This window comes from Scyliorhinus torazame, chromosome 8 (genome assembly GCF_047496885.1).
Source record: "Scyliorhinus torazame isolate Kashiwa2021f chromosome 8, sScyTor2.1, whole genome shotgun sequence".
Classification (NCBI taxonomy): domain Eukaryota; kingdom Metazoa; phylum Chordata; class Chondrichthyes; order Carcharhiniformes; family Scyliorhinidae; genus Scyliorhinus; species Scyliorhinus torazame.
In genome coordinates, this window is record NC_092714.1 from 128,704,640 (window position 1) to 128,728,419 (window position 23,780).

Genomic DNA, 23,780 nt, shown 5'->3' on the forward strand with positions numbered 1-23,780 from the left:
CGTGCAACAGGGTAAGGTTTACAATTGGGAGAAGGGTAAATACGATGTTGTCAGATAAGAATTGAAGTTCATAAGTTGGGAACATAGGCTGTCAGGGAAGGACACAAGTGAAATGTGGAACTTGTTCAAGGAACAGGTACTACGTGTCCTTGATATGTATGTCCCTGTCAGGCAGGGAAGAGATGGCCGAGTGAGGGAACCATGGTTGACAAGAGAGGTTGAATGTCTTGTTAATGAAAATGAAAAAAAATGAAATGAAATAAATCGCTTATTGTCACAAGTAGGCTTCAAATGAAGTTACTGTGAAAAGCCCCTAGTCGCCACATTCCGGCGCCTGTTCGGGGAGGCTGTTACGGGAGCTGTTAAGAGGAAAAAGGAGACTTATGTAAGGCTGAGGAAACAAGGTTCAGACAGGGCGTTGGAAGGATACAAGATAGCCAGGAGGGAACTGAAGAAAGGGATTAGGCGAGCTAAGAGAGGGCATGAACAATCTTTGGCGGGTAGGATCAAGGAAACCCCCAAGGCCTTTTACACATATGTGAAAAATATGAGAATGACTAGAGCGAGGGTAGGTCCGATCAAGGACAGTAGCGGGAGATTGTGTATTGAGTCTGAAGAGATGGGAGAGGTCTTGAACGAGTACTTATCTTCTGTATTTACAAATGAGAGGGGCCATATTGTTGGAGAGGACAGTGTGAAACAGACTGGTAAGCTCGAGAAAATACTTGTTAGGAAGGAAGATGTGTTGGGCATTTTGAAAAACTTGAGGATAGACAAGTCCCCCGGGCCTGGCGGGATATATCCAAGGATTCTATGGGAAGCAAGAGATGAAATTGCAGAGCCGTTGGCAATTATCTTTTCGTCCTCACTGTCAACAGGGGTGGTACCAGGGGATTGGAGAGTGGAGAATGTCGTGCCCCTGTTCAAAAAAGGGAATAGGGATAACCCTGGGAATTACAGGCCAGTTAGTCTTACTTCGGTGGTAGGCAAAGTAATGGAAAGGGTACTGAGGGATAGGATTTCTGAGCATCTGGAAAGACACTGCTTGATTAGGGATAGTCAGCACGGATTTGTGAGGGGTAGGTCTTGCCTTACAAGTCTTATTGAATTATTTGAGGAGGTGACCAAGCATGTGGATGAAGGTAAAGCAGTGGCTGTAGTGTACATGGATTTTAGTAAGGCGTTTGATAAGGTTCCCATGGTAGGCTTCTGCAGAAAGTAAGGAGGCATGGGATAGTGGTAAATTTGGCCAGTTGGATAACGAACTGGCTAACCGATAGAAGTCAGAGAGTGATGGTGGATGGCAAATATTCAGCCTGGATCCCAGTTACCAGTGGCGGACCGCAAGGATCAGTTCTGGGTCCTCTGCTGTTTGTGATTTTCATTAATGACTTGGATGAGGGAGTTGAAGGGTGGGTCAGTAAATTTGCAGACGATATGAAGATTGGTGGAGTTGTGGATAGTGAGGAGGGCTATTGTCGGCTGCAAAGAGACATAGATAGGATGCAGAGCTGGGCTGAGAAGTCGCAGATGGAGTTTAACCCTGAAAAGTGTGAGGTGGTCCATTTTGGAAGGACAAATATGAATGCGGAATACAGGGTTAACGGTAGAGTTCTTGGCAATGTGGAGGAGCAGAGAGATCTTGGGGTCTATGTTCATACATCTTTGAAAGTTGCCACTCAAGTGGATGGAGCTGTGAAGAAGGCCTATGGTGTGCTAGCGTTCATTAACAGAGAGATTGAATTTAAGAGCCGTGAGGTGATGATGCAGCTGTACAAAACTTTGGTAAGGCCACATTTGGAGTACTGTGTACAGTTCTGGTCACCTCATTTTAGGAAGGATGTGGAAGCTTTGGAAAAGGTGCAAAGGAGATTTACCAGGATGTTGCCTGGAATGGAGAGTAGGTCTTACGAGGAAAGGTTGCGGGTGCTAGGCCTTTTCTCATTAGAACGGAGAAGGATGAGGGGCGACTTGATAGAGGTTTATAAGATGATCAGGGGAATAGATAGAGTAGACAGTCAGAGACTTTTTCCTCTGGTGGAACAAACCATTACAATGGGACATAAATTTAAGGTGAACGGTGGAAGATATAGGTAGGTTCTTTACCCGGAGAGTAGTGGGGGGCATGGAATGCACTGCCTGTGGAAGTAGTTGAGTCAGAAACATTAGGGACCTTCAAGCAGCTATTGGATAGGTACATGGATTACGGTAAAATGATATAGTGTAGATTTATTTGTTCTTCAGGGCAGCACGGTAGCATTGTGGATAGCACAATTGCTTCACAGCTCCAGGGTCCCAGGTTCGATTCCGGCTTGGGTCACTGTCTGTGCGGAGTCTGCACATCCTCCCTGTGTCTGCGTGGGTTTCCTCCGGGTGCTCCGGTTTCCTCCCACAGTCCAAAGATGTGCAGGTTAGGTGGATTGGCCATGATATATTGCCCTTAGTGTCCAAAATTGCCCTTAGTGTTGGGTGGAGGTGTTGACTTTGGATGGGGTGCTCTTTCCAAGAGCCGGTGCAGACTCAATGGGCCGAATGGCCTCCTTCTGCACTGTAAATCCAATGATAATCTATGATTAATCTAGGACAAAGGTTTGGCACAACATCATGGGCCGAAGGGCCTGTTCTGTGCTGTATTTTTCTATGTTCTATGTGGGCAAAGACTCTGGATCTTTTCACTGGGCCATTGAGTCCCCTGATGCTCTGGGTGACTATTCTGATCGGGGGTTTCTACCCCTGCCCCTCCCCCCCCACAATATTACCTTGTGGATGCGCCCCTGCACGCCGGGGTTTCCCTTTGTTATGGGAATCAAGGTGGCCGCGGTCACTGTACTCACCATGAGGCCGGGCTCCTATGCTCCGGGGTTTCCCTTTGTCCAGGGACCACCCAGGATGGCCGCCATCTATGTGTACACTATGTGGATGAGCCCATGTACTCCGCAGATTCCCTTTGAGGGCTCTCCAAATTGCCTATTTGCAATGCCTTTGTTTTCCTTGCCGCCATGTGCGATTTGTCATTGCCAGCCTAGTGTCCCCTCCCCCGTCCCTACGAGTTTCCCTCTCTGTTTATCCTTACCCCCCTCCCAATCTTGAGTATTCTTTCCCCCTGTCGCCAGTCACCCTTGCCCCGTCAGGAGCTGTGCCGCAGCACCTCCCACGCTCGTACGTCCTTGCATTAGCTCACCCACTAATGTCGTGCCCCCCCCCCTAACCCCTGGGGTCGTTCTATACCTTCCCCCGACCGATGCGTGTCTCTTCCTTTCCTTTCCTCCTCCTCAACCCCCCTCTTACTGCTCTCACCCCACCTTTCTGAGACTCAAACGTCAGATTTAAAGACGAGGTGGTTCAGTCCAGCGCAAATAGTCTCTACAATATCTGATGACCGATACGATTAAGTGTTTGGTTCACTGCTGGTTTTGTTGCCATCCCAGCCCATGTTAATGCATAAATTCTTCTTCTTCCGAAGGTGGGGACTTCTTGTCCTGGAAAGCTATCTAGAGCTTGACCAGGTACAGCATTCTGAACTGCACATTGTTCTTATAAAGGGCCGCCTTGGCTTTGTTAAATTCTGCCCGGTGCTTGGCCAGGTCTTCCCCAATGTTTTGGTATACCTGAATCGAGTGTCCCTCCCGATTACAGGACCTTGTGTGTCTTGCCCAGTTCAGGATCTTTTCCAGGTCTTGGTACCGCCGCAGTCTCGCAATGACGGCCCACAGCTGCTCCCTGCCTTGGGTTTGGCCAGAGTGACCTGTGGACTCTGTCCACTTCTGGGGGCTTAGGGAAGCTTTCCCCTCCAACCAGTTTGCCCAGCATCTGGGCCCCATACTCTGTATTGTTCCTGCCCTTAGTGCCCTCTGGTAGGCCCACAATACAGAGGTTTTGGCAGCGCAATCTATTTTCTTAGTCCTTGACTTTCCCCCTTTGTGTCCATTGCGTCACCACCAACTTGCCATCTCTGTCTCCAGTGATCGCTCTGGTCAGTCGCGGCCTTCTCTAGCTCCCTAATTGTTGCTTTCTGCATCTCTAGCTGCTGTTCTGTCTTTTCCAGAGCTGCTTGCAGGGTGATCAGTGCCTCCGCTATCACCACATTCACCGTCGCCTTCATTTCACGTTTGATGGCATCTTTGAGCTCTTGGAGTTCCTGTGTTAGGAATTCCCTCCATTCATTCATTGAATGTTAGCCCGGCATATGTTCTGGCAGTCCATCACATTCGGGTGTGGCCGGGACCTCGTCTTCCCCCCCCCGTGTTTGGCATCACCTCAGTCTTTCTCTCCTGGCTTTTACTGCCTCTGCTGTCTCTTCAGCTCCTCGGGTTGTTGGTGCTTGGCATGTTTCTTTCATTGTGGTGGAGTTAGAGGAGGATGGATTTTTTCCCCCCGTGTTTAGCCATCTATTTTGGGTTAAAAGTGCTTAAATTCGAGTTTCCAGGAGGGAGAGCCACCATTTGCACTACGCTCAGCATGTCCCGTCATTGAAAGTCACGATTTATTTTAAGTACAAAATGAACAAAATGAAATTAGTTCAGAGAAAGTGGAAAAATCGATTTGGCATTGTCAACGTGTAGACAATGCAGCAAAGGAATTTTAAAAACAAATAGAATGATGGGATATGTAACCAAGATGGTACAATTCGAGAGATTTTGCGGAGACTGTACAGTATGTGCTTAGGGCAGACATGGAATACTGTGCACTTCTGATTGCCATGCTGCAAATGAAACATGGATGATTGGTATAGATGTAGATAAGAGGTTGACTTCAACCTTTACAGGTTTAGTAAGAAGGTATAACATCTCATCTGAAAGACAGCGGGCTGGATTCTCCGATATGAAGAGTAAGTGCTGACGCCGGTGTGGGAACAGTGGCGTTTTATGCCAGAAAAAACGGTGTAAAGCTGCACCGATCCTCCATCTGGTGGGGGGCTAGCAGGCACACAGCGTAAAACCCCCAGTCGGAGCCAAGGAGTACAGCCGATCCACCTCCAGTATAGGGTTGACCAGCTCTTGCCTAGCCGTCCACTCCTACCTATTTTTGCGCATCTTGTACACAAATGATTTATCCCCATATCACAGCTTTCAGTACCTCCCAGAACATGGGGGATGAGACCTCTCCATTCTGGTTGTTGATAATGTAATAGTCTATGGCCTGTGATATCCATTCGCAGAGTGCGTTACCGGCCCGGAGGGCCATGTCCAGCCTCCATAGGGGGCGTTGTGCCCGGCCCATATCCACCCTCATGTCCACGTAGTGTGGAGCGTGGTCGGAGATTACTATCGCGGAGTACTCCGTTCCCACCCCAGCCTAAAGAAGTCAATCCTAGTATACCTCGAAGAAAAAGGAGAACACCTTCTCCCCTGGGTTTGTGAACCTCCATTGTTCCATCTGTCCCCATCTGTTCCATGAACACACCCAGTTCCTTCGCCATGTTTGACATTTTCCCCAATTTGGGGTTTGATTTGTCTGTTTGTGGATCCTGTACGCAGTTAAAGTCTCCTGTTTTTTCTGCCATGGTTTTCTTCATGAATTCCGCGACATCGTGCAACATGGTGCCGGCCACCAGCAGACCGGCCTGCCACATAACTGTCCCCCAGTAACCCCCCTCGCCACCCCCAGACCACCCCCCACCAGTGCCCCAGCTCCCACCAATGCTCCCCCTGCCGCGGAACGGCTCCCCTCCGACTGTGGCGGTACAGGACTCAGTCTGCAGTCGCCACGCTGGATTCACAGAAAAAAATAGCATGAGTGACCGACGCCGTTGGGAACCTGACCCATTGGGAGCAGAACGTCAGGGGACGGCCTCAGGTGACATCCGGAGGCTGCCCATACAGCGTGCAACTGAGCATCGCAAAAGCACCGCTGCCCCTGATTTCAGCGTCGCCGATCGTAGAATCCTGCCCAGCATCTCTGACAGTTCAGGACTCCCTCAGTACTGCACTGGAGTGTCAACCTTGGTTTTTGTGCTGAAGTCCTGGAATGGGACTTATACCCACAGCTTCGGAAAATGCCACTGACTGAGCCATAGGTGACATGTGATACCATACACAATTCCAGAACCAAAGTCTTAAGTGTGAAGGGCACTCACAGGAGATGAAATCATAGTCAACTGAAGATGAAATTTAGATTAGGTACAGAAAAGACTACATTTTTTTGCAAATTGTGCTGAAGTCAGTGTTGTTAGGAAGGGAATTCCAGGATTTTGACCCAGCAACGGTGAAGGAATGGCGATAGAGTTCCAAGTCCGAATGCTGTGTGGCTTTGAGGAGAACTTGCAGGTGGGGGTGATCCCATGCAATTGCAGTCCTAGCCCTTGGTGGTAGAAGTTGCAGGTTTGGAAGGTGTTTTTTGAGGAGGTAACAAAAAGCGTCAATGAGGGTAATGCTCCTCAAGTAGTGTAAATGGACTTTCAGAAGACATTCAATACAGTGCCACACAATAGACTTGTGAGAAAAGTTATAGTTTATGGACTATAAGGACAGCAGCAATGTGGTTACAAAATTGGCTGAATAATAGGAAGCAGATACTTGAGTAATAGTCGATGGGCATTTTTTGGACTGGAGGAAAGTTTCTAGTGGTATGCCCCAAGCGTCGGCATTGAAATATTTGCATTTCCTGATGTATATTAATGATCTAGACCTTGGTGTGCAGAGGACAATTTTAAAGTTTGCGGATGGCAAAAATTTGGAATTATTGTAAATTGTAAAGATGACAGTGTAGGATTTCAAAAAGACATAGGTAAGTTGATAGAGTGGGTAGATATGTGGCAGATGAGGTACATTGCGGAGAAGTTTGAGGTGATGCATTTTGGTAGGAAGAACATGGAGACTCAATATAAAATAAGGGGTAAAACTCTTAAAGGAGTGGAGGATCAGAAGGACCTGGGTGTATATACGCATAGATGATTGAAGGTGGCCAGACAGAGCAGTTTTTCAAACTTGATTTATGGCATGTGGGAGTTGCTGGCTAGACCAGCATTTATTTCCCATCCCTAGTTGTCCTTGAGAAGTGTTGGTGAGCTGGCTTATTTTTTTAAATTTCTAAAAATAGATTTAGAGCACCCAATCTTTTATTCCAAGGGGCAATTTAGCATGGCAAATTTACCTACCCTGTACATCTTTTTGGTTGTGGGGTGAGACCCGCACAGACACTGGGAGAATGGGCAAACTCCACACAGCTAGTGACCCGGGGCAGGGATTGAACCCGGATCCTTGGCGCCGTAGGTAGCAGTGCTGACCACTGCGTCACTGTGCCACCCGCGAGTTGGCTTCTTGAACCGCTGCAGTAGAACCATAGAAATTGTGCAGCTCAAAAGGGAGTCATTCGGCCCATCTTGTCCATGCCAACCCAAAGACAACCAGGTGCCCTTTCTAATCCCATTTTCTTGCACACGACCCGTAGCCCTGCAACTTATAGCACTTAAGGTGCAGATCATGTCCCCTGTGATACGTCTGCCACTTAGCTTGAAACTATGACCCCTGTTTTTTTAACTCTCTGCCAAGGGAAACCAATTCCTCCTGTCTACTCTGTCTCTACCCACTCACCATTTTGTATATCTCAATCTTGGGGTGGCACGGTAGCACAGTGGTTAGCACTGTTGCTTCACAGCGCCAGGGACCCACATTCGATTCCCGGCTTGGGTCACTGTCTGTCGGTGTCTACGTGGGTTTCCTCCGGGTGCTCCAGTTTCGTCCCACTGTCCAAATGATGTGCAGGTTAGGTGAATTGGTCACGCTAAATTGCCCCGTGGTGTCCAAATGTGAGGTGCGGTTGCTGGGTCACAGGGATAGAGTGGAGGTGTGGGCTTCGGTAGGGTGCTCTTTCAGGGGAACAAATGGCCCCCTTTTAAACTGTAAATTCTATGATTTTATGTAATCTCTCAGCCTTCTCTGTTACAAGGAAAACAACGGCAATCACTCCTCATAGCTACAATTCTCCAGCCCTGGCAACATTCAAGTAAATCCTCTTTACACTTTCTCTAGAGCAATTACCATAGAATCCCTATAGTGCAGAAGGAGGCTATTCAGCCCATCAAGTCTGCACCGACCCTAGGCCAATTCCCCATCGTATCCATGTAACCTCACTTAAACTGCACATCCCTGTATACTAAGGGGCAATTTTATCATGGCCAATCCACCTAACCTGCACAACTTTGGAGAGTGGGAGGAAACCGGAGCACCTGGAAGAAACACACGCAGACACAGGGAGAACATGCAATCTCCACAGACAGTGACCCAAGGCCGGAATTGAACCCAGGACCCTAGTACTGTGAGGCAGCAGTGCTAGCCACTGTGCCCCCCAGATTACATTCTTCCTGTAATGTGGTGACCAGAACGGCACACAATACTCCAGTTGTGGCCTCACCAGTGGTCTTGTACAGCTCCATCATCATATCCTTACATTTGTAATCTAAACCTCTGCCAATGAAGGATAGCATTCCATATGCTTCCATTACAACCTTATCTACCTGCACTGCTACCTTTCGGGACCTGTGCACTTGGACGTCAAGATCTCTCACTTCACCTACCACTTCCAGTATATTGCCGTTTAATGTGTATTCCCTTTTCCTGTTTGACTTCTCTAAATGTATTATCTTACACTTATCAGAGTTGAATTCCATTTGCCACTTCCCTGCCATCTCCACCAACCCATCTATATAATTTTGGAGCTTGCAGCTATCCTCTACACACTGCAAATTTCCCAATCATGTCCCCCATGAATTCAAGTTCAAATCACTAATATATAAAACAAACAGCAGGGGTCCCAACACCGAGTCTTGTGGAACACCATTTGAAACAGCTTTCCATTCTCAAAGGCAGCCACCGACCATTACCCTTTGTTTCTTTTTGCTAAGTCAACTTTGGATCCAATTCGACACATTACCCTGTATTTCATGGACTTGTACTTTTTTGACCAGTCTGTCGTGTGGGACCTTGTCAATGCCTTACTAAAATCCATGTAGACAACATCCGTTGGGCAACACGGTAGCACAGTGGTTAGCACAGTTGCTTCACATCTCCAGGGTCCCAGGTTCGATTCCCGGCTTGGGTCACTGACTGTGCAGAGTCTGCACGTTCTCCCCGTGTGTGCGTGAGTTTCCTCCGGGTGCTCCGGTTTCCTCCCACACTCCAAAAATGTGCAGGTTAGGTGGATTGGCCATGATAAATTGTCCTTAGTGCCCAAAAAGGTTAGGTGGGGTTAGTGGGTTACGGGGATAGGAGTGGGCTTAAGTGGGGTGCTCTTTCCAGGAGCTGGTGCAGACTCGATGGGCTGAATGGCCTCCTTCTGCACTGTAATTCTATGATCTTCTGTGATCCACTGCACTACTCGCATTGATCATCCTTGAATTCAGATTTGTGACCATCCCTTAACAAAGCCATGCTGACTTACCCTGACCAGTCCATGCCTTTCTAAGTGACCGTTTATCTCAGGATTGTTTCTAACAATTTGTCCACCACTGAAGTAAGACTCACCAACCTGTAATTGTTTAGCATTTCCTTTTTTTTATTTTTTAAAAATAAATTTAGAGTACCCAATTATTTATTTTTTCTTAATATACTTCTTAAGCAATTGAACCACATTTGCATTCCTCAAGTTCTCTGGCACCCCCCTTGCGTCTAGTGAAGCTTGGAAAATAATCCTCAGAATATTTGCAATTTCCTCACTGATCTCCTTCAGCATCCTAGGAAACAATACATCTGGCCCTGGCGACTTATCCACTTTCAAGAATTCCAACATCTTGAACACTTCCTCTCTCGTTATGATTATTTTATCCAATATTTTACACTGCTCCTCTTGGATTACTATATCCACATCATCACTTTCCTTTGTGAATACGGAGACAAAATGTTTTATAAAACTCTTCCCATATACTCTGCATCTTCACATAAGTTCCCTTCTTCATCTCTGACAAGTCCCACTTTTTCCTTAACTATCCATTTGCTCTTTATATACTGGTAAAACATCTTTGGGTTTTCCTTAATCTTGCTTCCTAATATTTTTTCATGCTATATCTCTGATTTCCTTATTTCTTTTTTTTACTTGATCCCTGTACTTTCTACAGTGCTGTTAGGGAGAGAGTTCCAGGATTTTGACTCCGCAACAGTGAAGGAATGGTGATATATTTCCAAGCCAGGATGGTGAGTGACTTGGAAGGGATCCTTCAGGTGGTGGTGTTCCAGGGATCTGGTGCTCTTGTCATTCTAAATGACCCTGGCAGAGCCCACACTGAGCCTCCATGATTGACCTCCAACAACCACAGCCATTTTCCGTTTTGTCAGATATGACTTTAATCAATGGAGTTTTCCACCCAATTCCTATGGAGTTCAGTGTTCAGACCAAGGCTGTCGTGAGATCATGAGCTGAGTGGCCCTGGCAGAACCCAAACTTAGGACCGTTGAGCATGTTATTGCTTAGTAACTGCTGCCTGATAGAATTGCTGACAACCGCTTCTATCACTCTGCTGATAATTTAAAATATGAATCTCAAAAAAATTGTTTAATCGCAATAGTTAAATACAAATAATTGATGGCCTTAATTTCCCCTCGATAATTATTGCATTGGGTGCAGTTGAGATTATGACTGTTATTGTCTCTGGCACGGGAAGGCTGATTGAATGTATTTAATTTATTTCCGCAGAAGTATAGATCTTATTGTAGAGTTGCCAATTTTGGTTGGAGGCATTTCTGGAAATTTGAACACATGGCACTGGGATGTAATTCTCTCAAATCCCTGCCGGCGGGTTTGATCGTGGGCGTGGGGAGCATATGGCTGGAGGCCCAGGAATCAGTTTCACGCCTGCGTGAATTTACAATGGGACCTTCTGCTGGTGCCCACCATCACGAATCAGAAAACCCACCTGAGGTTGGCGTGAACCTCATTTGCATCCCATTAATAGGATGCAGATGAAGGCCCTGACCGGCCTCTCCATGACGCTGGTGAGAATCATTTTTGGAACAGTGTGGCGTGCAGATCTCCGTATTCCCTTGAACAACCCCTGGATCTGCCGGTGGAGCTCATGATTGAGGCAGCCTGCAACCCTGGACCCTGGAACACCAGAGCAGTGGGTCAGGGGTGCGTCTAGAGGTGGCCTTTCTGATTCTGTGTCCTGGAGGGTGTCCATATTCCAGCCTTAGAATGTCGCTGGAGATCCATCTTCGTTCTCCGGAGGTCCATATTCTTTAACAGTGGGTCAGTGATGTTGGGTGCAATTTCAATGCGGCACCCAGACTTGATTGCAAACTATGCATAATCCAGGCCTGCCCTGCCAGTGAATATGTCGTAAATCACCCGGGTGGGTAATTAATGAAGATGGGGTCAGAAGGTTTGGCGTGTTTTCCCTGCCAGCCTCCAGAGCGGGAAACACTCCATATTCCTGTGCCCACCTCGGCATTTTGTCTCAAAATGGGAGAATTCCGCCCTGTGATGTCTGATCACATGACATTTGATTCCATGACTTCTGCAAATGTTATTGTATTTACCTTAATGGTGGGTCTAATGTGGGTAAGCATGTTTTTGTACAGGTTCTAAAAATGGGAGGATATTCTTTCGCAGGCTAAGAGGATGGGAATAGGGAAACCCGAAAGTCAGGATGTGTCCAGAGACTGAAGAAACGTTTGATCCCATCATTAACTAATGGTTATCAATGCAATTTCAGTGAGTTACCAATAATAATAGTGACAACACTCCTATTCCCTTCTTATCCATCTGTACTAAATAACTCACTGATGGGTCTCTATGTAACTGGTAGTAAGTAATAGGTGCAATGCTATGATATCCTACTTATCTGCCACAGCCTATGTCACTTTTAACAGACCTGATCTCCGTATCTCCTTGGACTCTGGCTTTGATTCTGGTTACATGTGAAGGTGGCACCTCTGGACTGGGAATTTCGGTGATCTGTACTTGAATTTCATGGGTCAAAGCCAGGCGGCACAGACCTGAACACAACCAAGCGATCAGATAGAGGGCCATAAGCTCAGTATATGGGGCAATTCTCACAGGGCAAAGCATCCAAAATCAACTCAGCACCAGTCCTCTGAGCTCAGACTTTAAAAAGCAATGTTTTCATGGACTTATAGAAATTACAGCAAAGGAGGAAGCCATTTATCCCCTAGTGCTTGCAGCATCTTCTATAACTCAATCTCTCTCTTTCTCCACTCCCCCCAACCCCAAACTCCACCAACAATTATTATAATCCATCCCCAAATATATGTTCCATGCTGTTTGAAGTTAACTGTTAATATCTATTATGTGGTGATGTATAACATGGTCTAATAACCTTCAGTTGGGAAACTTTCCTCTTCCTTTGCCCAGTAAAAATCCTTTGTTTCTGTTGCCCATTCTCCGACCATTGGAAGGAATTGTTCACTATTTACCCGAAGATCCTCCGGTTTCACTATCCCTTAACCGGCTATTTTTCTTCCAGTGCCACTCCCACATGCTACTTACAACTCTTGCTCTTGGCTCTGTGAAAAATGCTAGCAGGCGAGCGAGGGTCACTGCAACTGGAAATTTAAATGGTTGATCTCTCAGGCTATCGGGTGGTATCTGATTTTGGTGAAACTCCATTCACTCTGGGATGTTTGGGAATTCTATATTATAATTATGGATAACAGTTGAATCTTTAGATCTAGTTCTAGTTGTTAATTTCTTCTCTGTAGGAATGTGCAGATGCTGGATGGTGGGAAGGTGAAATCAATAGTAAACGGGGAGTTTTTCCAGATAACTTTGTTAAACTTCTGCCACCTGACTTTGAAAAAGAGGTAAGTGCCTTTCTGCCACCTTGTAACTTGTTCTTGTACAACATAAGCAACTGTTCTTCCGCTTTTTAAAGAAGTGAGATAGGTTTATGAAAACGTGCAACTTAATTTATACCCAAAGGACCACAACATGTTGAATTAATTACTGCAGTGTAGAGCACCATCTGTTCTCTTCCATCTGCTGAGACTGTACTTGGAAAGTGTTATTTTCTTGGCGTGAAATTGAGCCTTAAAAATATTAGCAGTTCTTGAAGCAGGGGGTTCAGAGGAGGGGCAGAAATGCCATGAAAATGTCTCCAACCAGTTTGCTATTTTTATTCATTTGACTGTATTTTTCCCTACGCATTAAGAAAAGCTAAATATTGGATTATTTTTAATATTCCACAACGTCTTACTTTGGAGTAAACATGGACTTAAATTTATATTATTACTTGGGTAGTTTATTGTTGTTAGGGACCTTGACCACGGGAATTTCAAAGGCACTAATGGTAGTGACCCCAAAGATGCAACGATTTGGCTAAGACCGAGAATACTTGGTGACTAGAGGGTTGGTTGCTAAAAGAAGAAAAGAATAATCGCTCAAAGTCAGCTTTCTGTACAACAAAATGATTTTCAAAATTCAAGGAAAACCATGAACGTGAGGACTAGACATAAATAGGAAGGACATGGAAATAGTATCTGAATGTATGCACCAGGGAAATTGTATGTTTGGCAAAGGAGGATGCAAGAAAGAGCTAATTGGAAGGATTATTCCAGCTGAACTGTTTTTCATGAGCTGTGGGAACTACTCTGTTGGAGAAACATAATGGGCTGTGAAAAATGATATGTGCCAGCGTGTACATTCTATACTTTCTATTATTAATCAATACATAGAATGTAGGGGAGGGGTGTTTATGCTAGAACTGTATAAAACAAGAGCTAGAGTACTGCTTGCAGTTCTGGTCACATTACAGGAAGAATGTAATCACACTAGAGAAGGTACAGAGAAAGGTTTCAAGGATGTTGCAAGGAATGCAGAATGTTGGCTTTGAGGACAGATTGGAGAGGCTAGGGTTTATTCCCTTTGGAACAGATGAGGCTGAGTGGAGATTGAAGTGATAGAATGTGTATGAAGGGCCTATTCCCCTTGTCAGAGAGACCATTACTCATGAATCCGAGCTTTAAAGTAATTAATTGAAGGATTAGAAAGGAGGTGAGCAGAACACTTTTTTGACCCAGGTGATTCTTCTGGAACCCTGCCTGAAAGAGTGTTGGAGAAAGAAATGCACATTGCATTTTAAAGGAAATGCAATATGCATGTACAGTGTCATAACCTACAGGAAAATGGGATTGAGATGGATAGCTCTTTTGTGGCCTGCAGACACAGTCCGACAAATGTCTTCCTCTATGCTGTCATGTTTTATATCTCTGTGATTCTAATAATGGCCAGGATTCTCTGCCCCCCCCCGGGTCAGAGAATCCCCGGGGTAGGCGCGAATCCCGCTCCCGACGCCAGCTGCTCTATTCTCCGGCGCCGTTTTTCGGGCAGCGGTGGGATTCCCTCCACGCTGGTCGGGGGCCGTGATAGTGCCCCCCCCCCAGCGATTCTCCGGGCCCCGATGGGCCAAGCGGCCATCCAGTTTTGGCCAGTCCCACCGGCGTGAATTACTCACCTCACGCATGGTGGGACCTGGTAGGTACGTGTGCGGGGGCAGTCCTCGGGGGGGGGGGGGGGGGGGGCACACGGTGGCCTGGCCCGCGATTGGGGCCTACTGATCTGCGGGCGGACTTGTTCCGTGGGGGACTTCTTTCCTCCGCACCGGGCCCCTATAGGGCTCCACCATATTGCCCGGGGGCTGACGCGGAGAAGAGACACCCCGCGCATGCGCAGAAATATGCCAGCCGGTCTGCGAATGCGCTGAAATACGCCAGCCATTCCGCGCATGCGCGAGATCATGCCAGCCGTTCTGTGCATGCGTGAACTCGCGCCGGCCCTTCGACAGCAGCTGGAGCGGCGCCAACCCCTCCAGTGTCCACCTAGCCCCCGAAAATTCAGAGAATTACTCACTTTCGAGGGCAGTTGACGCCGGAGTGGTTGGTGCCTTTTTTCCTGCCGGCGTGGGGACTTAGTCCCCAGAAGGGAGAATCCCGCCCAATGTTTCTATGGTTCGGTATGATCCTGAGATCTGGTGCTGACAAAGGCACAGGAAAAGAAACCAGCTGCTTTTGAAACATGATCAGCAAGGGTTCCTGCTGTTGGGAATGGCATGAAGGGCTGCCCATCATTATGGAGTTGATACCCTCAGGAGCAACAGAGTGTGGGGGAAAACAGAAGAAGACAAAAGAATAACGTCTCTCAAACCAGGGCTGTACAACTCATCACCTGAAGTTCAAACCTTTATCGGGGGTGGTTCCTTTTCTTCAGCCCCAAGCCTTTACACGTTCCCTAAATCGTTGTTCAACAGAAAGTCGATTTTAATTTTGGGTTTCCACGTTACTGTAAAATTCCTGGTCCTGGAGGACTGGTAAAGGATGTTTGGTGGATTAGACAGCAACTCTTTTTGGACTAATCAGGAACCTATTGGTGTCAGAATTCCAAGCCTGAGAAGTTTTAACACTGGAGGCTAAATGTTGTGTGGGCTGTCATTTGGGGAGAAAGATGGGTTATGGGGGCAGACAGCGGTAAGGGAAAATGGATATGAACATTTTGTGTGGGGGGCTGGCTCGCATGTAGATGATTTTTGTTTGTATGTGGAGGTGTTTGGATTTATTTTTTTGTATACAGCTTTCCATTTTGGGGGAACAATTGGCTCAACATTTTGTACTATTCACTCATCTCCCTTTTGAGTAAGTGATCAGTTTAGAAGTAGCCTAATCTAACTTAAATTGGCAGTCAGCTGAGAGTGGAGATTTTAATCTCATCGATCTAGGATAAATTTCGATGTTGCTCCCAGAGCTGAAAAGAAAATGCGCATTTTCACACTGGTTGTCTAAAGGTTGAAGACGAGCATGATTTTTCTGGCTAGGATCAGTTAGCCAGCGAACAAATGTCGGATATTATTGGCTCAGTTATTCATTGAAGGCACATTCAATGAAATAGAGTTGTTTCCTGTACCTGAAGAATTGTATCATAAGATGATCTGTATGCAATTTGAGCATAAAAGTTAACCCTCAACTACATACTGAGCACTGTCATTCTGCATTGTTATTGTTTGTATATTGCATTCGTAAAATGCAAGATGAATCCTATGCTTCAGAATTCTAACTCTTTTCCCCAAGTTAAAACCATTTTGTACGGAAGGAAGATTGAACTTTTCTGTGCCATCTGTGAAGTTGAGCTTTTTTTAAACATTCACGCTAGCCTAGACAGGATGTTACACCATCAGTGTTAGGACACTATAGTTCCACTAAGTTATTGGCTACTGATTTTGGACACAGTATATATTGTAGTTCTGAAATGGATGTGTGCCCTTCAATATTAACTTGCTTATTTTATTCTTTAGCGACCTAAGAAGCCTCCACCTCCTTCAGCTCCAGCTGTCAAACCATTATCAGGTAATATTTATTAGTTCTAAATTACCTTCTATTGCACAAAATTCTTGATCAAAAGTACTGAAAAGTTCAGATCTGCAAAAGTTGTTTGAAAGAATAATTTCATCATAGAACACCTACACTGTATAAGGAGGCAATTTGGCCCATCGCGTCTGCATTGGTCTCATGAAAGAGCATTCCACCTTGGCCCACTCCCCCACCCTATTCACTTAATTCCACCTAACCTGCACATCTTTGGACGCTAAGGGGCAAATTAGCATGGCCAATCCACCTAACCTGCACATCTTTGCACTGCGGGAGGAAACCGAGTCACCCGGAGGAAACCCATGCCAACACTGGGAGAACGTGCAAACTCCACACAGACACCTAAGGTCAGAATCTAAACCGGGTCCCTGCCACTGTTGGGCAGCAGGGCTAACCACTGGACCGCTTGTTTTCAAATTTGGACAATTTTGTTAAATGTCACCTGAAGATAGCAAGTGTAAACCATACATAATATTCTCTATTTGTGGTAGATTGAACTGTTTAATGGTTGAATAAATGTGTTTTGATACAAAAGATTTGCAAATTATCTTTTCCATTAATTAAAAAAAGATGAAGCTTATAATTTTTAGTAAACAGATCTGCGTGTTAGAAATTAATCCGTGTACAGTGGGAATGCCTAATCCCATCGTCTCTCTTGCGCCAGCAACTGAATCCTATTTGTGCTTTTATTTTTGATTTGCTGTTTTCTCGTCTTTTGATTTTGTGTGCCGAGAGAACACCCAAACTTGGAAGTTGTAAATTAAAACACAATGTAAGGAGATAAACCCAAGGCAGAAGATGATATAATTTTTGCTCTACACTATAATAGATTTGTTGATTTTGTGATTTAATTGCTCCTGATTATGTCTGGCCACAAATTGGGGAAATCGTTTGTTGAGCTTTGGTGGTGTGCCATCTAGTGGGCATTCTTCATTACTAATGATGAGCTCTTCTATATGAATGAACCTCAGCAGGTAAAAGTTGGGTGTAATTTCTCTTGAGAATTATTGAGAGTGCTGTCGTATCTCTACTTTATGGACTGGTGAGATGAGGAAGATTTTCAAAGAACTTTACATATATTTATGTGCACTCATTCTTTCTCTCCATGCTTGTCTCCCTCGTTCCCCTCTCCACTGCCTCACTCTTTAGCTTCCATCATATTGCAAAACTACATTGTAGGAAACTGGATTGGGCTGAGTTCTCCACTGATTTTAGCCTCCTATAGGGAATATATCCAGTCTGCTTACTATCTTGCCTGAATATAATTTGGAAATATCCCTGTTTGTAATTTTCCATCACACCCCTGCGGTTTGGTGTATACATCCAAAACCATTGCCTTCTTTGTGTGTTTAAGCATTTGAAAATTAGGTCAAAAGTTGTGATTAACGAGGATGAAAGATTTACTTCTTTGCCTTATTTTCAAAATGTACATTTTTAAACTGTTTTCAGCAAAAAAAAAAGCAAATATTTGGATAAAAATATGGCCCATTTAAATGTTTGCAGAAATACTGCAACTTTTCATTGTGCAATCCTCAGGCAAATACCAATTTATTATGAAGGACCACCTTCTCAATCTTGCCCCTCGCCTGAAGTGTGGTGATCCTCAGGTTAAATCATCACCAGTCAGCTCTCCCCCTCAAAGGGGAAAGCAGCCTGTGATCATCTGGGACTATGGTAACTTTACTTACTTTTACTTTACCAAATTCAGACATAATCAATGAGATCACCTGATGATCTAATCCTGTCTACATTACTTGTAGTCTGTTCTCGTCACTGAGGGTAATTTAAACACCTACCAGTTTGATTCTGTCACGTGAAATAATTTTGGTAGACACTTTTCTGCTTTTTCAAAAAATCATAGAATGTTTCCAGTAAAGAAGGAGGCCTATCCAGTCTGCACTGGCTCTACAAGAACAATGTAGGAAATCCCATTCCGTGGATCTCTCGCTGTCACCCTGTATTTTCTTTTTCTTTAGTTCCCTTTTGAAAAGCACAGACAAATCTTCCTCTTTCAGGCACAATGCGGATGTGTAAAAATGCTTTTCCTCAAGTCATCTTTAGCTTTTTTGCAGTCACTTTAAATTTGTGTGTTCTGGTTCTTTGGTCCTTCTACTAATGGGAATCTCAATATATACAAAATATATCTGTTTCTAGAGCACTCATAGTTTTAAACACTTCTATCAACCTCTTCTCAGTCTCCTCCAAGAAGAACAGCCCCAGTTTCTCCAGTCGATAACTGAAGTTTCTCCGTCGAACATACAAAATAGGTGCCTCTTGAGACTGCCCTGCATTTGTTAAGATCATGGCTGATCTGTTTTGTGTTTCAATTTCCACATTCCCATCTACCCCCAATAACCTTAGATTCTTGTTAGGTAAGCGAACCAATCTGTCTCCGCCTTAAAATATTCAATGACCCCGCCTCCACCACCTTTTGAGGCAGAGAGTTCCAAAGATGCACAACCCTCTTAGAGAAAAGATACTTCTCATCTCTGTCCTGAAAGGGGGCGGCACGGTGGACCAATGGTTAGCACTGCTTCCTCACGGCGCCGAGAACCCGGGGTCGATCCCTGCCCCGGGTCACTGTCCGTGTGGATATGCACGTTCACCCTGTTTCTGAGTGAGTCTAGCCCCCCACAACCCAAAGATGCGCAGGGTAGGTGGATTGGCCACACTAAATTGGCACTTAATTAGAGGGGGGGGGGGGGGGGGGGGGGGGGGAGATAAATCTCTCTTAAAAGGGCAACCCCTCATTTTAAAACAGTTTCCCCTAGTTTTGGACTCCCCCATAAGAGAAAACTTCCTTTCAAGACCATTCAGGATCGTATATACTTCAATCAAGTCACCCCTCACTATTCTAAACTCTATTGGAAATAAGCCCAGTCTGTCTAACCTTTCCTCATAAGACAACCTGCTCATTCCAGGGATCATTCTAATAAACCTCCTCTGAACTGCATCCAATGCCTTTATATTCGTTGTTAAATAAGGAGACAAAAACTGGATACTACATTCAAGATGCGGTTCCCACCAGTGCCCTGTATAACTGGAACATAACATCCTTACTTTTACGTTCAATTCCTCTCGGAACATGGATAGCATTCCATTAGCCTTCTTAATTACTTGCTATACCTGCATATGAACTTTTTGTGACTCCTGCACGATAACACCTAGATCCCTCTGTACCTCGGAATTCTGCAGCAATTCTCCATTTAAGTAATAATCTGCTTTTTTATTCTTCCTTCCAAAGTGAATAACTTTGCATTTTCCCACATTGTACTCCATCTGGCAGTTTTTGCCCACTCGCTCAATCTATCTATATCCATCTGCAATCTCCTAATGGCCTCTTGCCTACCTATCTTTGTGTCATCTGCAAATTTGGCTACCATGCCTTCACTACCCTCCTCTATTGATATAAATTACAAAAAGGGGAGGCCCCAGAACAGACCCCTGCGGGTCTCCACTCGTCACATACTGCTAATCAGTATATGATGATCACAATAATGCTTATTCTGTTTTCTGCAACCCAGCCAATCTTCTATCCATGTTAATAAGTTTTTTCTTTGAAAGATAATTTATTGAAGGTATATCCAAAGCATATCGAGAATACAAAAACTGGAACAGTTCATAACACTAACAACAACGAACACCACGTAACATATTAACAATACATATAACACTATAACAATAAATTTTATATATATATATATATATATATATATATATATATATACACACATACACGTATGAAACCAATGCCCTCAACAAAAAGAGAATTTCTTTTTATTCTTTAATAAAACAAAATAATGTACCCACTCCCTCGCTCCCCCCCCCCCCCCCTCTCTGATAGTCTAGTAGTTCTTGAAAAGGTTGATGAACAGGTTCTATCTCACCGAGAACCTCTAATGGCAAACTTGATTCTCTCCAAATGAAGAAACCCAGCAAGGTCCCGTTCCCATGACCCAGTGCTTGGCAGTTCTGTGGCATGCGAATTCAGCAAAATTTTCCTTTAAGCTCATAAGGAGGTGAAAGCCACGACATCGGCCCCCATAAGTCTACCTATTACCCTAGCAGCCAACCGCATCCATAGTTGATGGGCGAGCATCCTACCAGATCTCTCCCCATGTTCGTACATGAACCCCTGACTCTGTGCAGCTGTCTCACCGCCTCCTCTGAGGTGACCAAAATAAACTCCATCTGGAGCCTCTGACGCTTCCTCAACAGTACTTCACCTTATGTTTCCAGGTAACTGCGATCAACTGCTAAGATCGCCTGTACCAATCGCGATTGCTCTTCTCGTTCCACCCTTAGCCTATGCGCCCGGATCAAAATAAGTTCTCCCCGAACCACTGCCTTCAGTGCCTCCCATAACACCCCTGCGGAGACCTCACCAGTGTCGTTCTGATCCATATAATTATGAATGACCCCTTCTAACCGCTCACATATTCCCTTATCTGCAAGAAGACCAACGTCCAATCTCCACTGGGGTCTGCAAGGGGACGGTCTTTCCGCCCGCGGGTCCACCCAATGCAGGGTGTGGTCAGACACCACGATCGCAGAATATTCTGTCCCCGCAACTCTAGAAATCAGTGACTTGTCTGGAAATTTTTTTTTATTCAGGAATAGCACTTGAAAACATGTGAAAAGAAAGGAAACTCCCTTGCCTTAGGCCTCCTAAAGCACGACAGATCCCCCCCCCCCCCCCCCCCCCCACATGAGCTGCATGAATTATGACAGCTCCCCAGCCATCGCCAGCATCCTCCCAGACCTAGGGCTTGATTAGTCTAGCTTCGGATCCAAGACTGTATTAAAGTCTCCTCCTAGAATGTGTTTGTGTGAATCTAGGCCCGGGATCAGGGACAGAACCCTCCTCATAAAGTCCACATCGTCCCAATTTGGGGCATATATATTGCACAGTACCATTGGGTAGTCCTCGAACCGCCTGCTCACCAACCACTCGGATCAACAATGAATCTCTTCATTGAAAATGACACCCTCCTACTTATTACTACAGCCACCCCTTGCGCCTTCATATCCAGTCCAGAGTGGTACACCTGGCCAACCCATCCCATCCTCGGTCTTATCTGGTCTGCCACCTTCAAATGAGTCTCCTGGAGAAACATCAAGTCCGCCCCCAGGCTCTTCAGAGGAGCAAATATGAGCGACCTTTTAGCAGAACCATTCAGGCCTCGAACATTCCAAGTTGCCAAACAAATGAGGGGGACAGCTGCCTCTTCTCCCCCCCCCCCCCCCCCCCCAGCAATCGGCCATATTTTTGCTTGAGCCAAACCCCCCAGGTCCTCAAGCCGCACCTTATGGGGCCACGACTAGGCTTCCACTGCCATCGACTTCCACATCACAGCTCCTTAGCAAAACTCAGACCGTGTGCTATCCCATCTCCCCCTCCCCACCCTCAAGTTAAACCAAAAGAAATAAATATACAAAACCTTACCCTCCTCACACCATTTTGTCCCCCTATTTACTGGTATTTACACCAATGTGGGCCTTCCCTCCCGCAACGAGGCCCGCAACTACCCTGAACCCGCCAAAACACCTATATCCGATCCGAAACAAATAAAAAGGAAAGTGCCCGAGCAAGCAGATACCCAACTCCCTTCCTCCCCATCCCCCAGCTCATGAGTGCCAGACCCACCTCATTAGAACGAAGAAGGAAACCGAAAAGGGAGTGATGCATAGAGGAACATAGTAACAGGATTAGAATACAGGGCAATCAAATTAACAACACAATCCCCAGCAACTCAGAACAAGACCATTTTCATAATTTAACGTATTTACAAATTCCCTATCCCTTGGTCTCGAAGAAACTTATCCGTTTCCTCAGGGGTGTCCAAGAAGTATTCCTATTTACGGAAGGTGATCAACAGATGGGCTGGATACAGCATTCCAAATCTCTCACCTTCTTTGTGGAGAACTGTTTTGACTTTATTAAAACCATGATGTGGAGATGCTGGCATTGGACTGGGGTGAGCACAGTAAGAAGTCTTACAACATCAGGTTAAAGTCCAACAGGTTTCTTTCGAATCACTAGCTTTCAGAGCACAGCTCCTTCATCAGAAATTGCATTATCGCTTTTTTCAATGAACAATTAAAGCAGGTGCTACAATTAAGGGGATTTTATCTTCGGATTTAGTGATAGCACCCTCGCCTCAGAATCAGATAGGTTGTAGATTCAAAGCCCTACTGGAGAGACTTGTGTGATCAATGTAGGAATTTCAGATGTGTTGTAATATATGTATATCGTGCAGTAAGCGTTAAAAGCCTGGGTTAGTGTGGGTATGACTGCTGCAGTAGTGTTTTAAAAAAAACTGAAGGTTTTTGCAACCAGAGGTGCAATTAATGTATCATAAAGGTTTGGGCTAATGGTCATTTATTAATATTAAGAGGGTTCCCTGGTGAGTAGTTAATTAGTGACATTGTGTTCAGTTTAGTGAGATGATGTAGCTAATAGCAGGAGCCAAGGGTTGAAGCAGTCAGGTGTTGGCATTTTCAGGGTTCGTTTTTGGCTGGAAGGTGTCTGAAGAAATGCAGCCAGAGATTTTGCATTATTCTGACAGGGTGTCAGGTCTCTTACTTTTAAGCAGTTGTAGCGCATAATGACTTACACAAGTCGAGAAGCGATGAAGTCTATCGAGGCTTTCTTAAGCAAGACTTGTTCCCCAGCAGCTCAGTTACAGAATGCGGCTGCTGGGAGAACTCGAGCTCTTATACTCCGCCTTCAGGGCGGAGCCAGAAGTCTGCAGATCCAACCAGGACCCGGGACCTGTCAGCCAATAGCCTCTCGGCTTCACAGGTACCATATTACCCCTAATACATACCACCACATTCACCCCTTGTTAAAAAGGAACCCGGCGGGGTGGTGGTTCGCATGGTGGTAGGGGTTTACAAGGCTGGTCCTGGAACAAATTTCGAACAGTGGCTATGCATTTTTAGCCCAACATTTAGCTATGTACAAGTTTGTGTCAGAATTATTTACAACAAAATTATTTGCAACAGAATTCTTGTTTTCTTGGTGTCACGCGGATTCCACGAGTCGAGCGGGTGCCCTGGTCCTCCTTGTCGATCGCCTCAGCCCCGGTGGTGGTGCAGGTGATGGCTCGGGCACTGTCGTCTCCGGGAGCCTTGCGCTGTTCGTTCCTGTTTCTTTCCTCCTGGGCGGGCACGGGAGGAGGACCGATCCACCCGGGAAGGGGGCGGTCGTGGGTGCGCCGGTGTCAGGGAGGGGCTGATCGGTGTTGGGGGTGTGTGTGTGTTGCCGGCGGGCGCCAGGTCTCGCAGGGAGACCGTGTCCTGTCGGCTGTCGGGGTACGCCACGTAGGCGTACTGAGGGTTTGCGTGGAGAAGGTGAACCCTCTCGACCCAACTGGTCCGATTTGTACGCCCGCACATGTTTCCGGAGCAAGATGGGTCCTGGGGCTGCCAGCCAGGTCGGCAGTGACGTTCCGGAGGAGGACTTCCTAGGGA

General features: G+C 45.7%; 1 protein-coding gene across 2 annotated transcripts in view; it reads left to right on the plus strand.

Moving 5' to 3' along the window:
* Positions 1-23,780, plus strand: part of sh3kbp1 (SH3-domain kinase binding protein 1) — a 442,493-nt gene that overhangs the window by 324,821 nt on the left and 93,892 nt on the right. Inside the window, exons 9-10 of one of the 2 annotated variants that reach the window (XM_072514175.1) lie at positions 12,651-12,752; positions 16,232-16,283. In XM_072514175.1, coding sequence (XP_072370276.1) covers positions 12,651-12,752; positions 16,232-16,283 — 154 coding nt within the window. The remainder of the gene's footprint in view (positions 1-12,650; positions 12,753-16,231; positions 16,284-23,780) is intronic. The other variant, XM_072514176.1, reaches the window with a different exon arrangement.